The sequence below is a fragment of the Rhinatrema bivittatum genome, chromosome 2 (genome assembly GCF_901001135.1).
Source record: "Rhinatrema bivittatum chromosome 2, aRhiBiv1.1, whole genome shotgun sequence".
Taxonomy (NCBI): Eukaryota; Metazoa; Chordata; class Amphibia; order Gymnophiona; family Rhinatrematidae; genus Rhinatrema; species Rhinatrema bivittatum.
Genome location: NC_042616.1, coordinates 42,962,024 through 42,984,050, shown reverse-complemented (window position 1 = coordinate 42,984,050; position 22,027 = coordinate 42,962,024). Strand labels below are relative to the sequence as shown.

The 22,027-nt window shown below is 48.2% G+C and overlaps 1 protein-coding gene across 1 annotated transcript in view; it reads right to left on the bottom strand.

Annotated features, from left to right (window-relative positions):
* Window positions 1–21,338, bottom strand: part of LOC115083202 — a 164,796-nt gene extending 143,458 nt beyond the window's left edge. Inside the window, 2 exon segments of the mRNA XM_029587007.1 lie at window positions 19,332–19,523; window positions 21,283–21,338. Coding sequence (XP_029442867.1) covers window positions 19,332–19,355 — 24 coding nt within the window. The 5' untranslated portion in view covers window positions 19,356–19,523; window positions 21,283–21,338.
* Window positions 21,339–22,027: the final 689 nt, after the last annotated feature.

Genomic DNA, 22,027 nt, shown 5'->3' with positions numbered 1-22,027 from the left:
ATCCCGCACTCACAATTGACTCTGCTATCAAGATTCCTCATGCACAGCCCCACGCAAGGAACCTGGGGGTCCTAATTGACCAACAACTGAACTTCAAAAAACATATCAGTGCCATACTCAAAGAGGGTTTCTTCGAACTTAAAGTCTTAAAAAACCTGAAACCTCTCCTTCACGCTAGTGACTTCCACACTGTCGTCCAGGCTACACTGGCATCCAAGATGGATTACTGTAACTCCCTCTCTTTCTTGGCCTACCCTACTCCTCCTTAAAGCCCCTCCAAATGCTACAGAACACTGTAGCCAGAACCCTCTCCAACGCTCATAAATACGACCATATTTCCCCTATACTGAAGGACCTACACTGGCTCCCTATTCCCTCCTGCATCCTCTTTAAATCCCTGACCATTATCCATAAAGCCTTATATTCCCATCACTCCAACTGGCTGGTAGATCCCCTCCAATTTGCCTGCTCGAATCGACTGACAAGGACCACTAACAAAGGGTCCCTCCATGTGCCATCCCTAAAGAAAGCACACCTCACAGCTACAAGGGATCGGGCGCTCTCCATTGCTGGACCTATGCACTGGATCTCACTCCCAACCCGCCTCAGATTTGAACCTTGCATCACCAAATTCAGAGCCCAGCTCAAAACCTGGCTATTCAAACAAGCCTTTCCCCAACACCCTTGAAGAATATTGAATTGTGATGGATCATGACCTGAATTTGACTATGAACTTGTTCTTATGACATTATAGTTCACTTGTTAATTGTTCCTATGCTTCTCCGCTCTATTGGTATTTTGTACCCCCTACCCTTCCCCTGTTACTTGTAATTTCAGTTGCTTTTGTTCCATGTAAACCGAGGTGATGTTTCGACTAACATCGGTATAGAAGACTCTTTAAATAAATAAATAAGTAAATAAATATCAGGATTGGAGTCTGTGAGCAGATCATGGAGGATGATATACATACAAGAAATACATACTTCTTATTCTATAAAATGGGATTTTCTAATGAAATAAGAAAAGGAGACCTTGGAATAAGACTATCAGAAATCATAAGAGAACAAAAATTATATAAGGAAACTGATCTTTTAAAGATTTTAGTTAAATTTCACTGTTAAAAACATAATTAATTTCAAGGGGACAGGTTTATCCCAAAATTACAACTAAATCAAACAGGATCATTTTCATAGATTTCAGCCTATAAAAGCAAGAAAAGAAAAGGAGAAATTACTACTTTTCTGATAATTTCCTTTCCTTTAGTGAGGGCAGGTCAATCCCCACAAGTGGGATGTACAAAAGTCAATCATGAAAAGGGCGGGAGACTGCCAGCAGTAAAGTCAATACCACCCTAACATCCAAGTGGTAATGCTTGGAGAAGGTGTACAGAGATGATAACGTCACCGCTCGGCAAAGTTCAGCAGGCGACAACAAAGTTCAGCCCACGATACCGCCTAAGCCCTCGTGGAATGCAATCTAATCTGTTTCGGCAAGAACACTTCAGCAGCCACATAGGCTGCTGTAATGACTTCCTTAACTCAGCGGGCTATCATTGACCACATTGCTGGTGCTCCCTATTTATCTCTATCATGGAGCACAAGTAGGCGATCAGACTTCTGAACAGATTTAGTCACCTCCAATTACCGCAGCAAATGAAGCTTGACCTCTAAAGAACGCAAAATACGGTACTCAACTTCATCTCTATCCCTGTCGAAGGCAGACAGGGAAATGGTCTGATTCAAATGAAATTACAAAACCACTTATGACAAAAAAAAGAGGGCACAGTCCAAAGTTGAACCACACTTGTAGTCATACGGAGAAAAGGCTCATGGCAGGAAACAGCATGCTGAACAGATTGCCACCAGAAAAAATGTCTTCAAGGAAGATCACCATAAGGAAAGAGGACGCAGCGGTCAAAGCGTCAGACCTGCCAAGAACTCAAGGTCCAAGTTAAGTCCCACAGAGGCAATGGAAGCAATGGAATGCTGTTATTTATTGTTGTTTTAATGTTATTTATTTCAATTTTTTCTCCAAGTTCATTTTCCTGTTCTATGTAAGACACACATGTTAAGTCATTCCAATGTTATATGTAAACCGAAGTGATTAGTAACTGTTACTAGAACTTCGGTATATAAAAAATGTTAAATAAATAAATAAGGGGCAAAGATGCTTAACTCCCTGTAAGAAATGAGACATATCTGGATGGGAAGACAAAGGCCCTCCATTAACTCTCCCCCTGTAACAAGCTAGGGCTGCAGTTTGAACCTTCAATGTGTTAAGGGCCAAACCCTTAAGCAAGTCATTGTACATAAATTCCAAAATCGAAGGAATATCCACCTTAAGCGGTTAAGTACCTCACTCAGTACACCAGGCCTCAAAGACCCTCCAAACTCTAACATATGCTAGAGAAGTAGAACATTTCTGGGCCCAAAGTAGAGTGGAAATTAAAGAAGGCAAAAATCCCCGCTTCAACAACCAAGCCCTTTCAATAGCCACACCATAAGACAGAACTGACCCGGATCCTCGTGCACAATCGGCCCCTGACATAACAGATCCTTCTGCAATGGTAGCCTAAGGAAATGCCCGCCAGAAGTTTATGGAGATCAGCGTATCATGGCCTTTAAGAACATAAGAAATTGCCATGCTGGGTCAGACCAAGAATCCATCAAGCCCAGCATCCTGTTTCCAACAGAGGCCAAACCAGGCCACAAGAACCTGGCAATTACCCAAACACTAAGAAGATCCCATGCTACTGATGCAATTAATAGCAGTGGCTATTCCCTAAGTAAACTTGATTAATAGCCGTTAATGGACTTCTCCTCCAAGAACTTATCCAAACCTTTTTTGAACCCAACTGCACTAACCATATACTCTGGCAACAAATTCCAGAGCTTTATTGTGTGTTGAGTGAAAAAGAATTTTCTCCGATTAGTCTTAAATGTGCTACTTGCTAACTTCATGGAATGCCCCCTAGTCCTTCTATTATTCGAAAGTGTAAATAACCGATTCACATCAACCAGTTCCAGTCCTCTCATGATTTTAAACAACTCTATCATATCCCCCCTCAGCTGTCTCTTCTCCAAGCTGAACAGCCTTAACCTCTTCAGCCTTTTCTCATGGGGAGCTGTTCCATCTCCTTTATCATTTTGGTTGTCCTTCTCTGTACCTTCTCCATCACAAATATATCTTTTTTTTTTAGATGCGGCGACCAGAATTGTACACAGTATTCAAGGTGTGGTCTCACCATGGAGCGATATAGAGGCATTATGACATTTTCCGTTCTATTAACCATTCCCTTCTAATAATTCCTAACATTCTGTTTGCTTTTTTGACTGCTGCAGCACACTGAGCCGACGATTTTATAGTATTATCCACTATGATGCCTAGATCTTTTTCCTGGGTGGTAGCTCCTAATATGGAACCTAATATCGTGTAACTACAGCAAGGATTATTTTTCCCTATATGCAACTCTTTGCACTTATCCACATTAAATTTCATCTGCCATTTGGATGCCCAATCTTCCAGGGTCCTCCTGTAATGTATCACAATCTGCTTGTGATTTAACTACTCTGATTAATTTTGGATCATCTGCAAATTTGATAACCTCACTCGTCATATTCCTTTCCAGATCATTTATAAATATGCACCGGTCCAAGTACATTTATAAAAGCACCGGTCCAAGTACAGATCCCTGAGGCACTCCACTGTTTACCCTTTTCCTTTCAGCTCAATCTGGTGCTACTAAAAGAACTGTGTTGGCCTGACTCGCAATCTTCTAGGCCATCCTGCCCATCAGAGGCCAAAGCAGAAATTCATAGAGCAGGGAGCCGCATGGCCACTCCTTAACGAGAGCATCCATGCCCATCGCTTTTGGGTCCCGCCTGCGACTGAAGCAGCATGAAACCTTTGAGTTGTTGAAGGTCGCCAACAGGTCTAGATCCGGTAGGCCCCGGTGGTTCCGGAAGAGCTGAAAGGCCTCATCTGCCAGCTCCCATTCTACTGGGTCCAAGTTTCTCCTGCTGAGGAAATCGGCTCTGATATTGCCCCTTTCTGACAATGTGAGAGGCAGATATGCTTAGAAAATACTGCTCCTCACACACCAGAAGTGCATTTATCTCCTGTGATACCTAACTCTTGGTTCCACCATGATGATTGATGTAAGCCACCGTCGTTGCATTGTTGAACATTAACCAGACCGCCCGAGCCTCTATACACTCAGCGAACCTGAGGTATGTTAACAGAACCACTAGCGTCTCCAGTCCGTTGATGTTCCACTGCCGCTCTGCTGCATTCCAGTGCTCTTGTACCATCAACTCCAGACAGTGAGCCCACTCAGCACCAAAGGCTTGCATCTGTCATGAGTACGATCCAATCTGGCATCTTCAGGGAAAATTCCCTTCCTGAGATGATCCGCCTGTAACCACCAGTTCAACTGAAATCTCACCTCTAACAGGAGGATCAGCCTCACCGCATAGTTCTGTGACTGCGGACTCCAAAAATATGTGCATATCTGCCCTTGCCCAGGGAAGCACTTATATTGCGGCAGCCATCAACCCCAGGACCTGCAGATAAGACCACATGGTCAGATGAACAGAATTCCACTGGGATCGAACTCTCACAATCAAAGTGTGGAACAGAGCCTCCAGCAAAAATACTCTGCCTTGTCTTGTATTGAATCGAACTCCAGGATCTAAGACAATGCAAATGGCACTTGGCCAGATTCACCACCCAGCCTAGTTCCTGTAGCAAGGAAACCACCCTGCGGGAAGCGTGAAGACACTTTTCTACGGTCTTGGCTCTAATCAACCAGTCATCCAGATAAGGGTGAACTAGAATGCTCTCCTTGTGGAGAGCCACTGCTACCACCACATGACCTTGGAAAAGATCCTGGGTGCTGTGGTTAGCCTGAAAGGCAAGGTTTGAAATTGAAAATGACGATCCATAATAGCAAACCAGAAGAACCACTGATATTCCCGACACATGGAAATATGGAGATATGCCTCCATCAGATCCAGAGACGTGAGATACTCCCCTGTTTGTTCTGCAATTATGACAGAGCACACCATTTCCATTTGGAAACACATGACTCGTAAATGTTGGTTGACTCCCTTGAGATCCAGTATGGGCCTTTCCTCCTTGGGCACGACAAAATTAATGAAATAACGACCTGTATTTTGCTGCGAATTGGGAATGGGAATCACCGCTTTCAGGTTGAACAGCTTTCGTATCATTGCTTCCACGTCTACCCTCATCTGAGGAAAGTTGCATGGAGAGACTATAGACATATGGAGGAATGCGAAGAAATTCTAGAGCATAGCCATCCCGAACTACTTCGAGAACTCATTGATCTGAAGTAATCTGGAACCATCTGTGATAAAAACGGGATTGGCGGCACCCTATCTCCTGCACCAACAGGTGAACCCACAAACATTTATATTTATTTTATTTATTTAAACAGTTTTATATACCGTTGCACAGAATAATCCATCTCAATGGTTCACAATAAAAAACAATATAGAAAATAGATAGAAAAATGGGAAAATATTTTTTTTTATTATAAAAAAGTGTATCTAACTATCTAAAATTTTAAAACTATAAAATACCAAGGTATTGGGAACACTGAGGGGCTCCAGTTACAGAGCCTGCAAGCTTTCATGGCTCTCAGGGGCGAAAGGACTGAGACCTGCGGAAGAGAAGGACCTCTGGGAAGGACCTCACTATAAGGCCGAAAACACCAGTAGTCTCAAGAGAGGCCATTGGCCCGAAAAGATCAGCAATGGGTTTTTTGTCCTCTGGCAATCGAGGGACCTGCGTTTCCCCCCCATTTCCTTGCCATTTTTTCCAATTCACAGCTAAACAAAAGCGAGCCCTTGAACGGAGAAATAACCTGATAATTTCATTTTCCTTAGTGTAGACAGATGGACTGAGGACCAATGGGTATAGTGTACTCCTGATAGCAGTTGGAGACGGATCAGATTTCAATCTGACGTCAGCCCTTAGTACATATACTCCTGCAGGAAGTGCAGCTCTTCAGTATTCTCCTCGTGGATGTATGTGTGACTGACTAATTGATTAACTTGAATAACTTCATAACTTGGTTAAATGCTATAACTTGATTAACTTGAACTGGTTGATTGACTATAGCTGGAGACTGCCAGTGTACTCAACCGGAAAGCGTCGACACCCAGAATGGTGGATGTCCTAGGTAAGTGAAAACGTGGCTTACTCTTGAATCATTTGAAAACCCATGCAGCCAAGGGTGGGATGCTGAGTCCATCTGTCTACACTAAGGAAAACGAAATTATTAGGTAAGTAATTTCTCCATTTCCTAGCGTGTAGCAGATGGACTCAGGACCAATGGGATGTATAAAAACTACTCCCGAACCAGGTGGGAGGCTGCCCGTGACCCACTTAGTACTGCCCTAGCAAATGCCTTGTCATCTCGAGCCTGAACATCCAGACGGTAGAATCTGGAGAAGGTATGGATAGAGGACCATGTCGCCGCCCTGCAGATCTCGGCAGGTGACAGCATTCTAGTTTCTGCCCAGGAAACGGCCTGGGCTCTGGTAGAATGGGCCTTGACCTGTAGAGGCGGTGGTTTGCCTGCTTCTATGCAGGCCGACTTGATGACTTCTTTGATCCAGTGGGCTATGGTTGCCCGCAAGGCCGCTTCCCCTTGTCTCTTCCCGCTGTGAAGGACGAAAAGGTGGTCTTTTTTCGTACTGCTTCCGACATTTCCAGATATCTGGCTAGGAGTCTGCCGATGTTGAGGTGTCAGACTACGAGCTTCTTCCGAATTCCTCAAGTCATCCGTCTATGGTAGCGAGATGGTCTGGTTAAGGTGGAAGTGTGAAACCACTTAAGGGAGGACTGAAGGAATCATGCCTAGTTGGATGGATCCCAGGGTGCGCCTGAGGAACGGCTCGCGGCAGGACAGAGCTTGTAGTTCCGAAATGCGGCGGGCTGAACAAACTGCCAGCAGAAACACAGTCTTTAAGGTTAACAGGCGAAGGGACAGACCTTGGAGGGGTCTGAAGGCTGACCCTGCTAGGAAATCCAGGACAAGATTGAGATTCCACAGAAGTGACGGCCGCTTTAGTGGTGGGCGGATGTGTTTGACTCCCTTCAGGAAGCGTGACACATCCGGGTGAGAAGCTATGCTGTCGCCCTCTCTTTTGGAGCCATAGCATGACAATGCGGCCACCGTACCTTGATGGAATTGAGGGACAGTCCCTTCTGTAGCCCATTCTGTAAGAATTCCAGGATCATGGGAACCTTAAATGAGTATGGCTTGATGTCGTGGTCTTCGCACCAGGCTTCAAATACTCTCCAAATTCTTATGTAAGTTAACGATGTGGAGAACTTGCGTGCTCGGAGTAGAGTGTCGATTACAGCCCCCGAGTATCCACTCTTTCTCAGACGAGCCCTCTCAATGGCCAAACCGTAAGAGAGAATTGAGCTGGGACCTCATGGAGTATCGGGCCTTCTTGTAGCAGGTCTCTGTGTGGAGGCAGTGGTAGGGGGTTCCCTGCCAGTAGTCTTCTCATATCTGCGTACCACGGTCTTCTTGGCCAGTCTGGGGCCACCAGAAGAACTAGTCCCCTGTGTAGCTGTATTTTGTGAATGATTGCGCCCAGCAGGGACCACGGCGGGAAGGCGTATGAAGGGGCACCCAGTGGCCAGGTCTGTACCATGGCATCGATCCCCTGGGACTGAGGTTCCCGCCTGCGGCTGACGTACCTGGGTACTTGGGTGTTGGACCGGTTTGCTAGAAGGTCCATGTCCGGTGCCCCCCACCGGTTCACTATCATTTGGAACACTGCGAACGACAGCTTCCATTCTCCCAGGTCTAGGCTTTCTCTGCTGAGGTAATCCGCCTTGATGTTGTCTTTCCCGGCGATGTGGACGGCGGAGATCTCCTGGAGATTTGCTTCCGCCCACGCCATTAGGGGGTCTATTTCCAGGGACACATATTGGCTTCTGGGTCCCCCCTGTCGGTTGATGTGGGCCACTGTTGTGGCGTTGTCCGACATCATGCTGACCGATTTGTCTCAAAGTCTGGGAGCAAACCACAGACAGGCTAGTCTGACTGCCCGTGCTTCTAGGCAATTGATGTTCCACCCTGCCTCTTCTGCGTTCCACTGCCCTTGGGCGGTTAACTCCTCGAGTGTGCTCCCCATCCTCGTAGACCGGCATCTGTGGTGAGCAGGGTCCAAGTTGGGGAGGATAGCCTTGTTCCTGGCTCAGGTGGCTGACCTGTAGCCACCACCGTAGCTGGGTCCGGACCCTGCCCAGGAGTGATAGACATACGGTATAGTTCTGGGATAGTGGGCTCCACCGTGACAGAAGTGAGCGCTGTAGGGGTCTCATTAGGGCTCGCGCCCATGGCACTACTTTCAGTGTGGATGGCATCAGCCCGAGGACTTGCAGGTAATCCCATGCTGTGGGACGAGGTTCGCTCAGCAGGATTTGTAATCAGTTCCACAGTTTTGATCTCCTTGTGGGGGTCAGGCTGACCTGGTCTTCTCTGGTGTCGAATCGGACTCCTTGGTATTCCAGCGACTGTGAGGGCTGTAGCAAACTTTTGTTTGTGTTGACCACCAATCCTAGGCTCTCCAGTAGAGTTCTGACTTTGTTGGTTGCTTGGTGGCTTTCCTCTGGTGATTTTGCCCTGATCAGCCAATCATCTAGGTAAGGATGTACGAGGACTCCTTCCTTCCTCAGTGTTGCCGCCACCACCACTATCACCTTGGTGAACGTCCGGGTTGCTGTGGCTAACCCGAAGGGTAGGGCCCAGAACTGGTAGTGACGGTCCAAGACTTTGAAGCGTAGATAGCGCTGGTGTTCCTGATGAATTGGGATGTGTAGGTAGGCCTCCAAAAGATCCAGGGATGTGAGAAACTCTCCCGGTTGTATCGCCCTTATTACGAATCGTAGGGTTTCCATGCGGAAGCAGGGAATCCTCAGGTTGCGGTTGACCAACTTGAGGTCCAGGATGGGCCTGAACGTTCCCTCTTTCTTGGGGACGATAAAATTAATGGAATAGGGGGCTGATGACGTCAGCGACTCGAGTGGCTGCCTAACCCGGAGCTCCTGGCTATGCCGGTTTGCATTCATTGAATATCTTAACCATCCTCCTCTTTTTTACAACGAAAAGCATATCCAGACCTTCCCTACAGGCTCTAGATGTCGATTCGGGCTTCAAAACCTGATTTTCATCAGTTTTCCTATAAGAAATTGGATCGGGAAGATTCAGCTGTAAAAAACAAAATGGCCGCCGCAACGGGAGATATGCTGTCGGAGGACACGACTGAGCCGGAGGCGCTCCCTGATTCGGAGGTACCCTCCCGGGGTGAGTTCAAAGCCTGGTTTGGTGCCCTGAGCCGGGATCTCACCTCTTTTAAGACAGAAATTAGAGAAATCATGGGAGACATGAAAGAGGAGCTGAGTGACATGGGGAGGAGAATTTTTGAATATGAAACACTCACAGAAGCTCACACTGATAAACTGTGCTCTCTCCAACATAATCAGAAGGAAATGGCTACTGAAATCACACAGCTCTCCTCAAAACTGGAAGACTTAGAAAATAGGAGCAGGAGAGCTAATCTTCGTTTTAGGGGTATCCCTGAGTCTCCAGAGTTTGCTGACTGTATGCAAGTCATTACCATGCTTTGCACTGAGTTACTGCACCCAGAGCCTGAAAAGGAGACTGATAGCGCTGGGGCGATCCCCAAGGTAAAGCTGGAACGGGCCCACAGAGTGCAGGGACAGCGGGCCCTTAATAGATCTAAAGATGTGATAGCCTGCTTCCACGACTTCCCTGTGAAGGAGCAAGTTTTATCTTTGGCAAGAAAGAGGGGGAAGCTGCAGCTGCAGGGGCATGAAGTGCAAGTGTATGCTGACATTTCTCCTATTACAATTAAAAAACGCCTGGACATGAAACCCATTACTAATGTATTGATCAGGGAAAACATCAGATACCGCTGGCTTTTTCCATTTGGCATCAGTTTTTCCCTGCAAGGGAAATCATACAAGGCACAATCGGTGCAGGAAGCAGCTGGAATCCTCAAGGACCTTGGCTATAGCGTAGCGGACCTGCCGTCATCGTCTTCTCCACGTGCCGACCGCAGGGAGGAACCACGTTGGCAGCGGACGGGAAAGGGGGGCAAGAGACTGAGGAGAACCCCTGACCCGGAAATCGTGCAAGGAGCTCCTACTTGATCTGGATCTTCATGTTTCGCAGACTTGCTTTTTGTTTCTCCTTTTATGCTGATCCAGCAGAACAGGAGGGTTGGTTAAAGGTTGTTTTCTTGTTCTATATGGATGCTTCCGGGTGGGATAGCGACTGGAAAGCTGTCATCATTTTCCCGTGCTGGGTGGCGGAACCCAAGAGATGATTGTGGTTCCTATAGGGGTGGGGGGAGGGGGGTGGGAGTGGGGTTTATGGGGGATCTCATATCTTTGAGTGTTTTGATTTGGGATATATCGGAAGGGGCTGTAAGGGTTATCTTTAGATTTAAGTGGAGTCTCCGTGTATGCTCTCTGTTCCGGGGACTTTTCCTCATTTACACCTATCTTGATGGCTACATTTAAGGTTATGTCCTTTAATGTTAAAGGGCTCAACACGCCGCGTAAGCGTAAGTTGCTCTATAAAGATCTAAGAAGAGCTGGCATAGCCATTGCTTTTATACAGGAGACCCACTTAAAGAGGCGTTATGAACATCTAATGCGTTCTGATCTGTATCCGCATCAGTTCTGGGCGCCCAGTTCTAAACTGGCTAAGTATGCAGGTGTGGGGATTCTGTTCCAAAAAGATTTTGCATTTGAGCTGCATGAATGTATTGCTGATCCTATGGGTAGATACCTAATGCTTCTCCTTACTATTGCAGGGGAAAAGTATACATTACTTAATCTTTATGCACCTAATGTACACCAAGGTAAATTCTTTGACTCCCTAGCGGAGCTGGTCCAAACGAAACACGAAGGTCAACTAATAGTCATGGGTGATTGTAATTTACCTCTAGATTCTTCCCAAGATACGTCAGGCGGTAGGAGTTCCACCTCAAAAAAAGATCGTACTAGTTTGCTTAAATTCCTCTCACAATTTCAATTGGTAGATGCGTGGCGATTCCTGCATCCCACGGTAAAGGATTATACCTTTTTTTCGAACCCCCATAATTTATATACAAGGATAGATTATATTTTTGTTGATAAGGGGGTACTACACAAGGTGCGTAAAGAAGTTATCGACCCGATAACGTGGTCTGATCACTCGCCAGTATGGGCTGAGATCTCCTTCCCTAAGTACGACCAGGGCCAACGTTTTTGGAGATTAAATGATAGCCTTCTTGACAGTGAACCTTTTGTAGAGCAGTGCAGACAAGTTCTTGCAGACTATACCACACATAATAAAATGCCAGACCAATCTCCAATACTTTTTTGGGACTGCTTAAAAGCGGTGATTAGGGGGACCTTTATTGCTCGTGCCGCCTTTGTTAAAAAACGTGATGCGCGAGAGCGTATATCCTTAACAACCAAATTATTGGAGTTAGAGCGACAACATAAGAAATCACCTACAGCATCTCTTAAAGTGGCTGTGGATGATTGCAGGTCCCAAATTGGGGCGTTGGACGCGGCTAAAATTGCCCATGAGTTGGAACAAGCCAAGCAAGTTTTCTTTGAGGGGGGAAATAAAGCTGGGAAACTGCTCGCGAATAAGCTGAGAGCCAAGCGCTTACAAAATCTTATCCCAAAAATTACAGATGACCAGGGCGTTATGCTCACCTCTAACGATGCTATTCGTGAGCGTTTCCTTCAATTCTACTCTGGGTTATACTCTCATAACGAAGATATAGACACACGGGATATTCAGGCCTTTTTACAGGGCATCCCCCTACCCACTTTATCAGAGTCAGCTTGTATGGCACTTGATCAAGAAATCTCGGAAGCTGAAGTGCTCTATGCCATTAAGCAGCTTAAAGTTAATAAATCACCAGGGTTAGACGGCTTTACGGCCAGATTTTATCAGTGTTTTGTCACTGATTTAACCGCTCCGCTCACTGATATGTTTAATGCACTCCGATCCGAGGGCACCCTAAATCCCAACTCTAATGTGGCCGGTATCACGGTTATCGCCAAGCCGGGGAGAGACCCCACCAATTGTGGCTCCTATAGGCCTATATCCTTGTTGAATATAGACCTCAAGCTCCTAGCCAAAATTTTGGCAAATAGGCTTAATGGCTATATAGCACAGATTATTCACCCGGATCAGGCCGGTTTTATCCCGGGCCGTATGGCATCTGACAATGTCAGGAAGTTATTGGATTCCCTCTGGTGGGTGAGACGTCACAATATCCCTTTTCTGTTTATGGCCATGGACGCAGAAAAAGCTTTTGATTTGGTACATTGGCCCTTTTTATTTCAGGTACTGCGTAACATGGGTTTTGGGGATTTTTTTATTCAATGGATCCGCAAATTATATGATAAGCCGCGGGCTTGTATTAAAGTTAATGGGGGTTATTCCCCGTTCTTTAATGTGGGGCGGGGCACCAGGCAGGGTTGCCCGCTCTCACCACTGCTCTTTGCCCTGTTTATTGAACCATTGGTCCAGAGGATCCGAGACTCCGGGGAGGTTACGGGGGTAAATGTGGGCTCATACTCCTCCAAATTGGCCATGTTTGCCGACGATGTCATCCTGACCCTAACTGACCCTATGAGATCTTTGCCAGCTGTGGTAGATATCATCAAATCTTACAGCCAAGTGTCCGGGTATTCAATTAATTGGGACAAAACTGAAATTTTAAACATTACTCTATAGGAGGCACATGTCCGAGACCTGAAAGCTCGCTTTGCCTTTAGGTGGGCGAAAGACAAAATTAAATACCTTGGTATCTATATAGGGGCACGCAAGGATATTTTCAGCCTCAATTATCCACCTCTTCTTACAAAATTATATCGGGAGATGGAAGAATGGAACCGTTACCATATCTCCTGGTTGGGCCGTATAGCCACCTTCAAAATGAATCTACTGCCTAGGATAAGCTACTTATTCCAAACAATCCCTTGTATGATCCCCGCTGTGACACTCCTGAAGTGGCAGCGCAGGATCATGAAGTTTCTGTGGCAGGGGAAGCAACCAAGAGTGGCTCAAAAGGTTCTGTATCAACCCAAGGTAAAGGGGGGGCCTCGCAGTACCCAACCTCACACGATATTATGTGGCTGCTCAACTTCGAGCGGTAGTAGATTGGCACAGAATAAACACACGCAAACCCTGGATTACTTTAGAGCAGGAATTGATGGGGCCCTTTCTGTTGACTAACTTGCTATGGCAACCTAGCCGCCTGTGCCCTAAATTGGAGGGTTTACCTACTCCCATACAATGTACTCTACAACTTTGGCATCAATGGAAGCCTTTGGTCGTGGGGGATAAGACAGGAGTTATCCTCTTCTCTCCCTTTTACTCCAGAACTTTTCTGGAGGGAAAGGCTCACCAGGTGTTCCAGGGTTGGATAGATAAGGGTATCCATAATTATGGTCACCTTTGGGAGAATTCTTCGTGGGTGGAGTTTTCAACCTTGCAATCCAGACATGATTTGCCACAGGGTGAAATATATCGCTATCTGCAGTTAGCTAGCTATGCCCGAGCCTCCAATATTGCGACGGACTTGATGAAACCGATCTCTCTATTTGAGAATTTCTGCAGGTCCGCTGATAAAGTTACAAGCTTAATGTCCAAAATTTATAGACTACTCATACAGGGCATGCATACAAAGCCCTCCTTTATTACCTCCTGGGAGATCGATCTTGGGGCTCCCCAGGGTGAGGATTTTTGGGACAACATCTTTGCCTCTGGCGGCAAGGGAGTAATCTCGGCCTCGTTTATGGAAAATAGCTACAAGCTTCTTTATAGATGGCATTATACCCCCTCTAAGCTGCATAAAATCTACCCTACTACTTCCGATAGATGCTGGAGGGGCTGTGGGGAAAGAGGATCGTTTTACCATATGTGGTGGGACTGTGCGGTTATCTCAAAGTTGTGGCGGAGTCTAGAAACTTGGTTATCGGATATTCTACATCAGCCTATCACTCTGACTCCCTCAGTGGCTCTCCTTAATGCAGAGTATGCTCAGGGCGATGCAGCACTACACCGCTTCATTAGATTGGTGGTCATTTCAGCTCGCTGTGGGATTGCATTTCACTGGAAGGCAGAGGGGGTTCCTACTTTGCTGCAGGTCCAATCCCGGGTATCTAAATTATGTGCCCTTAGCAAGATTACCGCACATAGGCGGAAGCAGATGGGAGTCTATCAGCGTACTTGGACTCCATACTTAATATGGAAACAACAACAGATGCAGTCATGACCCATTTCTCCGGACCTCTTTTGACATTTTTCCCTTCATTTTGAGATCCCATGTATTGCTGGGGGGAGGGGTGGGAGTGGGGGGGGGGTGTTAAAAAACGGGAAACGCAGAGACAGATTGAAAGTTTTCATTGTATTTCTTTTATTGTCCATATTCTAATTGTACTTTCAATGCAGATTATTGATGATTTGTATCCTTTGTATTACATTTCTCGAATAAAACTTAAATTTCAAAAAAAAAAAATAAATGGAATAATGTCCAGTATTTATTTCTTGTGGAGGCACTGGGGTTATGGCCTTGAGGGCCAGCAGTCTGGACAGTGTAGCCTCCACTGCCGTCCTCTTGGAGAGGTCGTGGCAGGGAGACTCCATGAACTTGTCCGGAGGGGTTCGCAGAAAATCCAGGTAGTACCCCTCCCGAATGATGGCTAGGACCCACTTGTCCGAAGTTATCTCGACCCATCTGTGGTAGAATAGGGCTAGTCTGCCCCCTATGGCTTCTTCCCTTGGACGGGTCGGCTGAATCTCATTGTAGGGTAAAGCTGGGGCCTGTACCCAAGCTGGTTCCCCTCTTGTTATGCTTGTTCTGAAAGGACTGGTTCCTGCCCGTAGGGCGGGGCGCTTGATAGTTGCTTCTGTATGGATTGAAGTGCTGTGAACTTCTGCCCCTGGAGGATCTGGAGAAGGGTCGCTGGTTTCTCTTCATCCTATCCTCCGGCAGGCGCAGCAATGGAGACTCGCCCTATTTGTTGGCCAGTTTCTCTAGCTCGCTGCCGAACAGGAGGGATCCTTTGAAGGGCATCCTTGTATGGAGAGTCTTGGAAGATGCGTCAGCCGACCAGCTTCGGAGCCAGAGTTGTCTCCTGGCAGTCACAGCAGATGACACTCCTCTGGCCGCTGTGTACACCAGGTCGGAAGCAGTGTCCGCAAGGGATGATACCGCTGGTTCCATGACTTCTCCAGGGGTCTTGTTCCTGGTCTGAGATAAGCAGGCACGAGTCACTATGGTGCAGCTATTTGTAGGGACATAGCGGCTACGTCAAAAGACTGCTAAGGATGGATTCCAGACGTCGGTCATGTGCATCTTTGAGCGCTGCTCCTCCCTCCACTGGGATAGTAGTGCGCTTCGAGACCGCGCAGACCATGGCATCAACTCTTGGACATGCGAGAAGGTCTTTGGTTGCCGGGTTCAGGGGGTACATGGCTGCCAAAGCTCGTCCCCCTTTGAATGTGGACTCTGGAGCACTCCATTCCAGGTCAATTAGTTGTTGGATGGCTTGTAACAGAGGGAAATGGCAGGAGGTCTGGCGGAGGCCCTCCAGTAGGGGATTCGGCTTAGGCTCCCCCGAAGTACCTGGGCCCGGGATAGCGAGCTCCGTCAGGCTGTGGGTGACCAGGTCAGGTGGCTCGCCCTTAGTGAAGACGCATCTCATGGTTCGGTGAGGCTCTGTCACTGGGGGGAGTTCCCCCTCTTCTAGGGGCTCAGCTTCCTCTTCAGAGTTGTCCGTGTCCCCAAAGGTGGAGCTTCTCGGCGGTGGAAATCTTTGCCTAGGTCTCGAGGGGCCTGGGACATAAAGGTCTTCTGGCAGAGAATGTGGCTGATCAGCCAGAGGTTCAGTTTGCATTTGAACTAAGGCGTGTATCCCTTTGAAGAACTCCACCCATGAGATAGAAGCTGGATCCAAGCTGAGGGGCGCTGGTTCCCTGGGTGTCCCCGTCTGAGGGGGTGTCCCACTGTGATTTGCTAGGTCCGGGGTATCCACTGAGGAGGTATTACTCGGTCCTGGGTGGGACTGGCCGTGGGCTGGATCTCCCAGGGCCTCCTCGCACTGAATGCACAGGGCGTTGGCCTCCTTGCTTTGTACGGCTCTGATATGGCATGATGGCCAGAGGCCTTGACCCTTTATCCCTGTTTCTGGTGGTGCCACGGCTGTCGGCGCGTAAACCCTTATGCGCTCCGGTGCGCCTAAGACATACGTGTGGGTTGTGCGCGGAGATTTGCACCCAAGTCATGGTTATGCGCCCAGCTTGATAGGCATGCGGAGCGCGTATATCTTGGGCGCACAAGGATTATGTGCGTGTAACTCTATGGGCACATGTAAATTGTGCGCTCGGGCCGAAAGGCAAACAGAGCAGCGAATAGGGCCAAGATGGCGACGACGACCACGCGGGCAATATGGCGACCACCTCGGAGGGTCTTCTCGTGGGTAGACCCTTGGAAATAACTGGGGCCTGGCCCTGCTAGGGTGGATCAACCCGGTGGCATTGGTCTTGGCCGGTGACCTGTGCTCCTCCTCGATCCTCGGAGACCGGATTCAAGTAGGAGATTTCTACCTTACCTTGTCTTCGGCGCTTCCCGGTTTCGTTCCGGGCGGTCTCCGGCTGCGGGGGGAGAGGGCAAATACCTTCACCGCCGCGCTCGAGGGTGCACCCACTGCCTCTCAGCCATGCCCAAGGTTCGGGGGCTAGGTCCACCCTGCGAAACAGCCACCGGACCGAGGCTCACCTCCGAGGGTCCACGGAAATCACCTCGAGAATCTCAACTGGGGGAGGGGCCCAATGGTATCACCGCAGGAGAGCAGAGCTCGTCTTCAGAGGTAGGTTCTTTTCCCTTAATTTTGGTTTTCTTCTTTGAGTTGGATCTAACACTGCGAGAGCGTGCAGATAGTCCCTAACTGCTATGGAGACGGAAAATACTGAAGAGCTGCACCTCCTACAGGGGTATATGTACTAGGTGCTGAAGTCAGATTGAAATCTGATCCGTCTAGGAAAGGGCAGTTTGGTAAGACTGAACTTTGAAATAGTATCCACTGACCAGTTGCACAGCCACAGCTAACGCCCTGGCTGCAATAATCAAAGCAGTTCCTCTGGTGGCTGTGCGAACTAAGTCATAGCCCCATCAGCTAAGAAGGTTGCCCCCAGTTCCACCATAGATCCAAGATCAGACACAGTGCTACCAGATTCTTGGCAAAGACACAAGATAGCCTAAGCTACCAAGGAACAAGAAGAAGCAATTTGTAAATTCATTATCACCAGATCAAAGATTTCTTTTAAAAAAATCTCAATCCTTCTATCCTGAGCATCTTTCAGTGCCACACCTCTCTCTACCGGGATGGTGGTACATTACATGATGAGCACTCCTAGCACATGGATCTACTGTAGTAGGTACTGCTGATTCAGAAGACTAGCCCTTTAAAAGTCTGCAATCCCTGGAAGAATTCTACCCAGGAAAAGGACCATCCATTCCAGGCCCCAAAGACTCGAACCTGACATTGTGAGAGTTAATGTCCGCTGATGACTCTGTCCATGGACCGATTACAGGTGGGGACACCCCCATCATATCTCCCTAAGACCCACTCCCCTTAGACTGAGGAGATGGGCCACTATCAGCAAATTCAGGAGGAGGTAAATCTCCCCAAGCATCCAAGCAGCACTCACCCAGGCTTATAGAAAGCTCTGACTGAATAGCCCTGATGTGGCATACAACACAAATGGATAATCGCTTTGGCTTCTTCGCCACGTTTAGTGCAGACCGGCAAAGGCTCGCACCTAGATTACTCGTACGTATAAGCCGCACCCAAAATGACTAACCATACCAAGGGGAACGTGCAGAGAAGAGCAACCAAAATGATAAGGGGCGTGGAACGGCTGCCCTATGAGGAAAGGCTGTTCAGTTTGGAGAAGAGATGACTGAGATAGGAAATGACAGAAGTCTACAAAATCATAAAAGGACTTGAACAAGTTAATGTAAACTGGTTATTTACTCTCTCAGATAATAGAAGAACTCCATGAAGTTAGCAAGTAGCTCATTTAAAACAAATCAAAGAAAATTATTTTTCACTCAGTGAATAGTTAAGCTCTGGAATTCATTGCCAAGGGATGTGGTTACAGCAGTTAGTGTAACTGGGTTTAAAAAAGGTTTGGATAAGTTCCTACAAGAAAAATCCAGAAACTGCTATTACAGTAATTAATAAACAATAGTAGCTTATGATTATCCAATGTTTGGATTCTTACCAGGTATTTGTGACTTGGATTGGCCACTTTAGGAAACAGGATACTGGGCTTGATGGACCCTTGGTCTGACCCAGTATGGGATCTCTTATGGACACACAAAAATGTGCATACAAGTGGACACGCCAAAGCCGCTCATCCAACCAGACACCCAAACCAGGCGCAAGCGAACAATGCCTAAACTGGAAGCACAAGGTGTGCATCCAGAAGGATGAACGCCCAAACTGCACACACAAGCATGCAGCAAAAATGTGCAAAATCACCACGCAACCTACATGCCAAAAAGCCTGGGAGTGGGGCCTGGCCAAACAAGTGTTCAACCCGCTGTGCCTGCACTACCTCCTCTCACAGAACAGTGAGTGGGACAGCTGAATGCCGAGGTAATAGACCCTTTCTCCTGCTTTCTATCTCCTTTTCACTGTTTATTGATTTATTTTTTTAAAGTAAAAAACTTTTACCTGAGCTCAGCCCCGGTATCGCCTGAGGAGGCAAGAAGCGCTACACGGACATGTCTGTCCGATATTTCAACTTCTTTCTTCATTTTACTCAAAGGCAATCCTTCAAAGGGAAATGCATGGCCACCATCTGCTGGAGACGGGGAATACTGACGGGCTAATATCGGGGCGGGACTATATGACCATGACATCAGTTTTTCCTCTATCTGCTGGCAGAGGTACATAACCCACTCGTGGGAATTGTCCTGCCCACACTAAAGAAAAGGAAATTATCAAGTAGGTAGTAATGTTTTATTTATTTATGTGTTTTTATATACCGGGATACGTTGGGAACATCATCTCGGTTTACAGAAAACTAAAACTGCAACAGGCTTTACAGAGAACAAATCACAAAGTGAAAGTAATGTTTTATTTCAGGCATCCCAGGACTGACTAATATATCCCAGATTAGAAAGCTGCAGCAGTGTTTGTAGAGAGAGGGCAGGAAGTTGGGGACAATCTCCTACCTGAGCAGAAACTCCCGCACGCATTTTCCTCTCTGCGTTTGCTTCTTTTAGGAGTGAAACTGAATTGGGGGCTCTATCGCTGGCTGGGGAATAGCTGAGTGTTTGCTTCTTAACTGCTGGGGGAAAGAAGGAACTGAAACTCGAAGGCTGCAGGACAGAAATCTCTTTTCCGCCTTCCTTGCTGGCTCTTCCCTTAGAAACAGAAAAGCAGTGTTGCCAGGTTTTCATGAAAGAACAAGCACTTTTTCCCAAAAAAACAAGCCCAAAACACGTGACATTGAAACTTTTAATTTTTTTATAGCATTTAACGCCCTCGCATACTTATTTCCCTCTCCCCACCCCCCTCCGAGCACATCTCTGGCCCCCACACACTCATTCCCCCCTCCCTAACCCCTCCGAGCACATCTCTGGCCCCCACACTCTCATTCCCCCCTCTGAGCACATCTCTGGCCCCCACACACTCATTCCCCCCTCCCTAACCCCTCCGAGCACATCTCTGGCCCCCACACTCTCATTCCCCCCTCCCTAACCCCTCCGAGCACATCTCTGGCCCCCACACTCTCATTCCCCCCTCTGAGCACATCTCTGGCACTCACATACTCATTCCCCTCTCCCCACCCCCCTCCAAGCACATCTCTGGCCCCCACACTCTCATTCCCCCCTCCCTAACCTCTCCGCGCACATCTCTGGCCCCGCACACACTGATTCTCCCCTCCGAGCACATCTCTGGCCCCCACACTCTCATTCCCCCCTCCTTAACCCCTCCGAGCACATTTCTTGCCCCCACACTCTCATTCCCCCCTCTCTAATCCCTCCGAGCACATCTCTTGCCCCCAAACTCTCATTCCCCCCTCCCAGCACATCTCTGGCCCCACACATACTGATTCCCCCCTCTGAGCACATCTCTGGCACTCACATACTCATTCCCCCCTCCCCACCCCCCTCCAAGCACATCTCTGGCCTCCACACTCTCATTCCCCTCTCTTCACCCCCCTCCGAGCACATCTCTGGCCTCCACACTCTCATTCCCCTCTCTTCACCCCCCCTCCGAGCACATCTCTGGCCTCCACACTCTCATTCCCCTCTCTTCACCCCCCTCCGAGCACATCTCTAGCCTCCACACTCTCATTCCCCTCTCTTCACCCCCCTCCGAGCACATCTCTGGCCTCCACACTCTCATTCCCCTCTCTTCACCCCCCTCCGAGCACATTTCTGGCCTCCACACTCTCATTCCCCTCTCTTCACCCCCCTCCGAGCACATTTCTGGCCTCCACACTCTCATTCCCCTCTCTTCACCCCCCCTCCGAGCACATTTCTGGCCTCCACACTCTCATTCCCCTCTCTTCACCCCCCTCCGAGCACATTTCTGGCCTCCACACTCTCATTCCCCTCTCTTCACCCCCCTCCGAGCACATCTCTGGCCTCCACACTCTCATTCCCCTCTCTTCACCCCCCTCCGAGCACATCTCTAGCCTCCACACTCTCATTCCCCTCTCTTCACCCCCCTCCGAGCACATCTCTAGCCTCCACACTCTCATTCCCCTCTCTTCACCCCCCTCCGAGCACATCTCTGGCCTCCACACTCTCATTCCCCTCTCTTCACCCCCCTCCGAGCACATCTCTAGCCTCCACACTCTCATTCCCCTCTCTTCACCCCCCTCCGAGCACATCTCTGGCCTCCACACTCTCATGCCCCTCTCTTCACCCCCCTCCGAGCACATCTCTGGCCTCCACACTCTCATGCCCCTCTCTTCACCCCCCTCCGAGCACATCTCTGGCCTCCACACTCTCATTCCCCTCTCTTCACCCCCCTCCGAGCACATCTCTGGCCTCCACACTCTCATTCCCCTCTCCTCACCCCCCTCCGAGCACATCTCTGGCCCCCATACTCTCATTCACCCCTCCGAGCACATCTCTGGTCCCCACACTCTCATTCCTCCCCTCCTGATACCTGGCTGTAGCTGCACACTCTGGATTCCTTTGCTGTTGCGCTCCAATGCTGTGCTGCTGGCCTTCCCGTTCCGCCCACGTGCGATGCTGTGCTGGCTGGGTCTGCCCACAAAACGTGTCGTGTGCATCAACAAGGCTTGCATTCTGCTCTGATTGGCTTACTGCTGCAATATAGGGATAGGATGCGCCTGCTATGGATAGGCTTCATCGCAGCAGCAGCCAATCACTGTAACATGATTCAGAGCACAAGTCCCGCCCAACAAGCCCAAAAAAACGCGACTGGCAGAAAAAATAGCCCAATTAAAAGCAACCCGCGAATCGGAAAAAAAAACCGCGAATGACTACAAACAGAAGCCCAATCTCGCGGTAAATAAGCGAGGTTGGCAAAAGGCTCCTCCTCCTCCTCTTCCTGCCCGGCGCACATTGATGATGTCACGGAGGACGAAGCCTATTGTAAAAAAAATGTACAAATTGTCCTGCCAATAAAGTTTCCTCGTTTTCAATCCTGACAGTGCTGGTAGGACAGAAGTGAGTTTTGATCTCCTGCTGGGCTATCTCACTGCACAGAGGGTCCAGATTCCAAGTAAAGGCTCCTTTGTGCCAGAAAAGTAATTTCTAGGGCAGAAACCTTGAATACAAGTAAACTGCTCAGTGGCCCCTCCCTGAAACTTCCTTAATATAGCAGTGTAAATAGTAATGATGAATATGTTTGCAAGCATGAAAAATGTATCTGCAAATACTGAAGA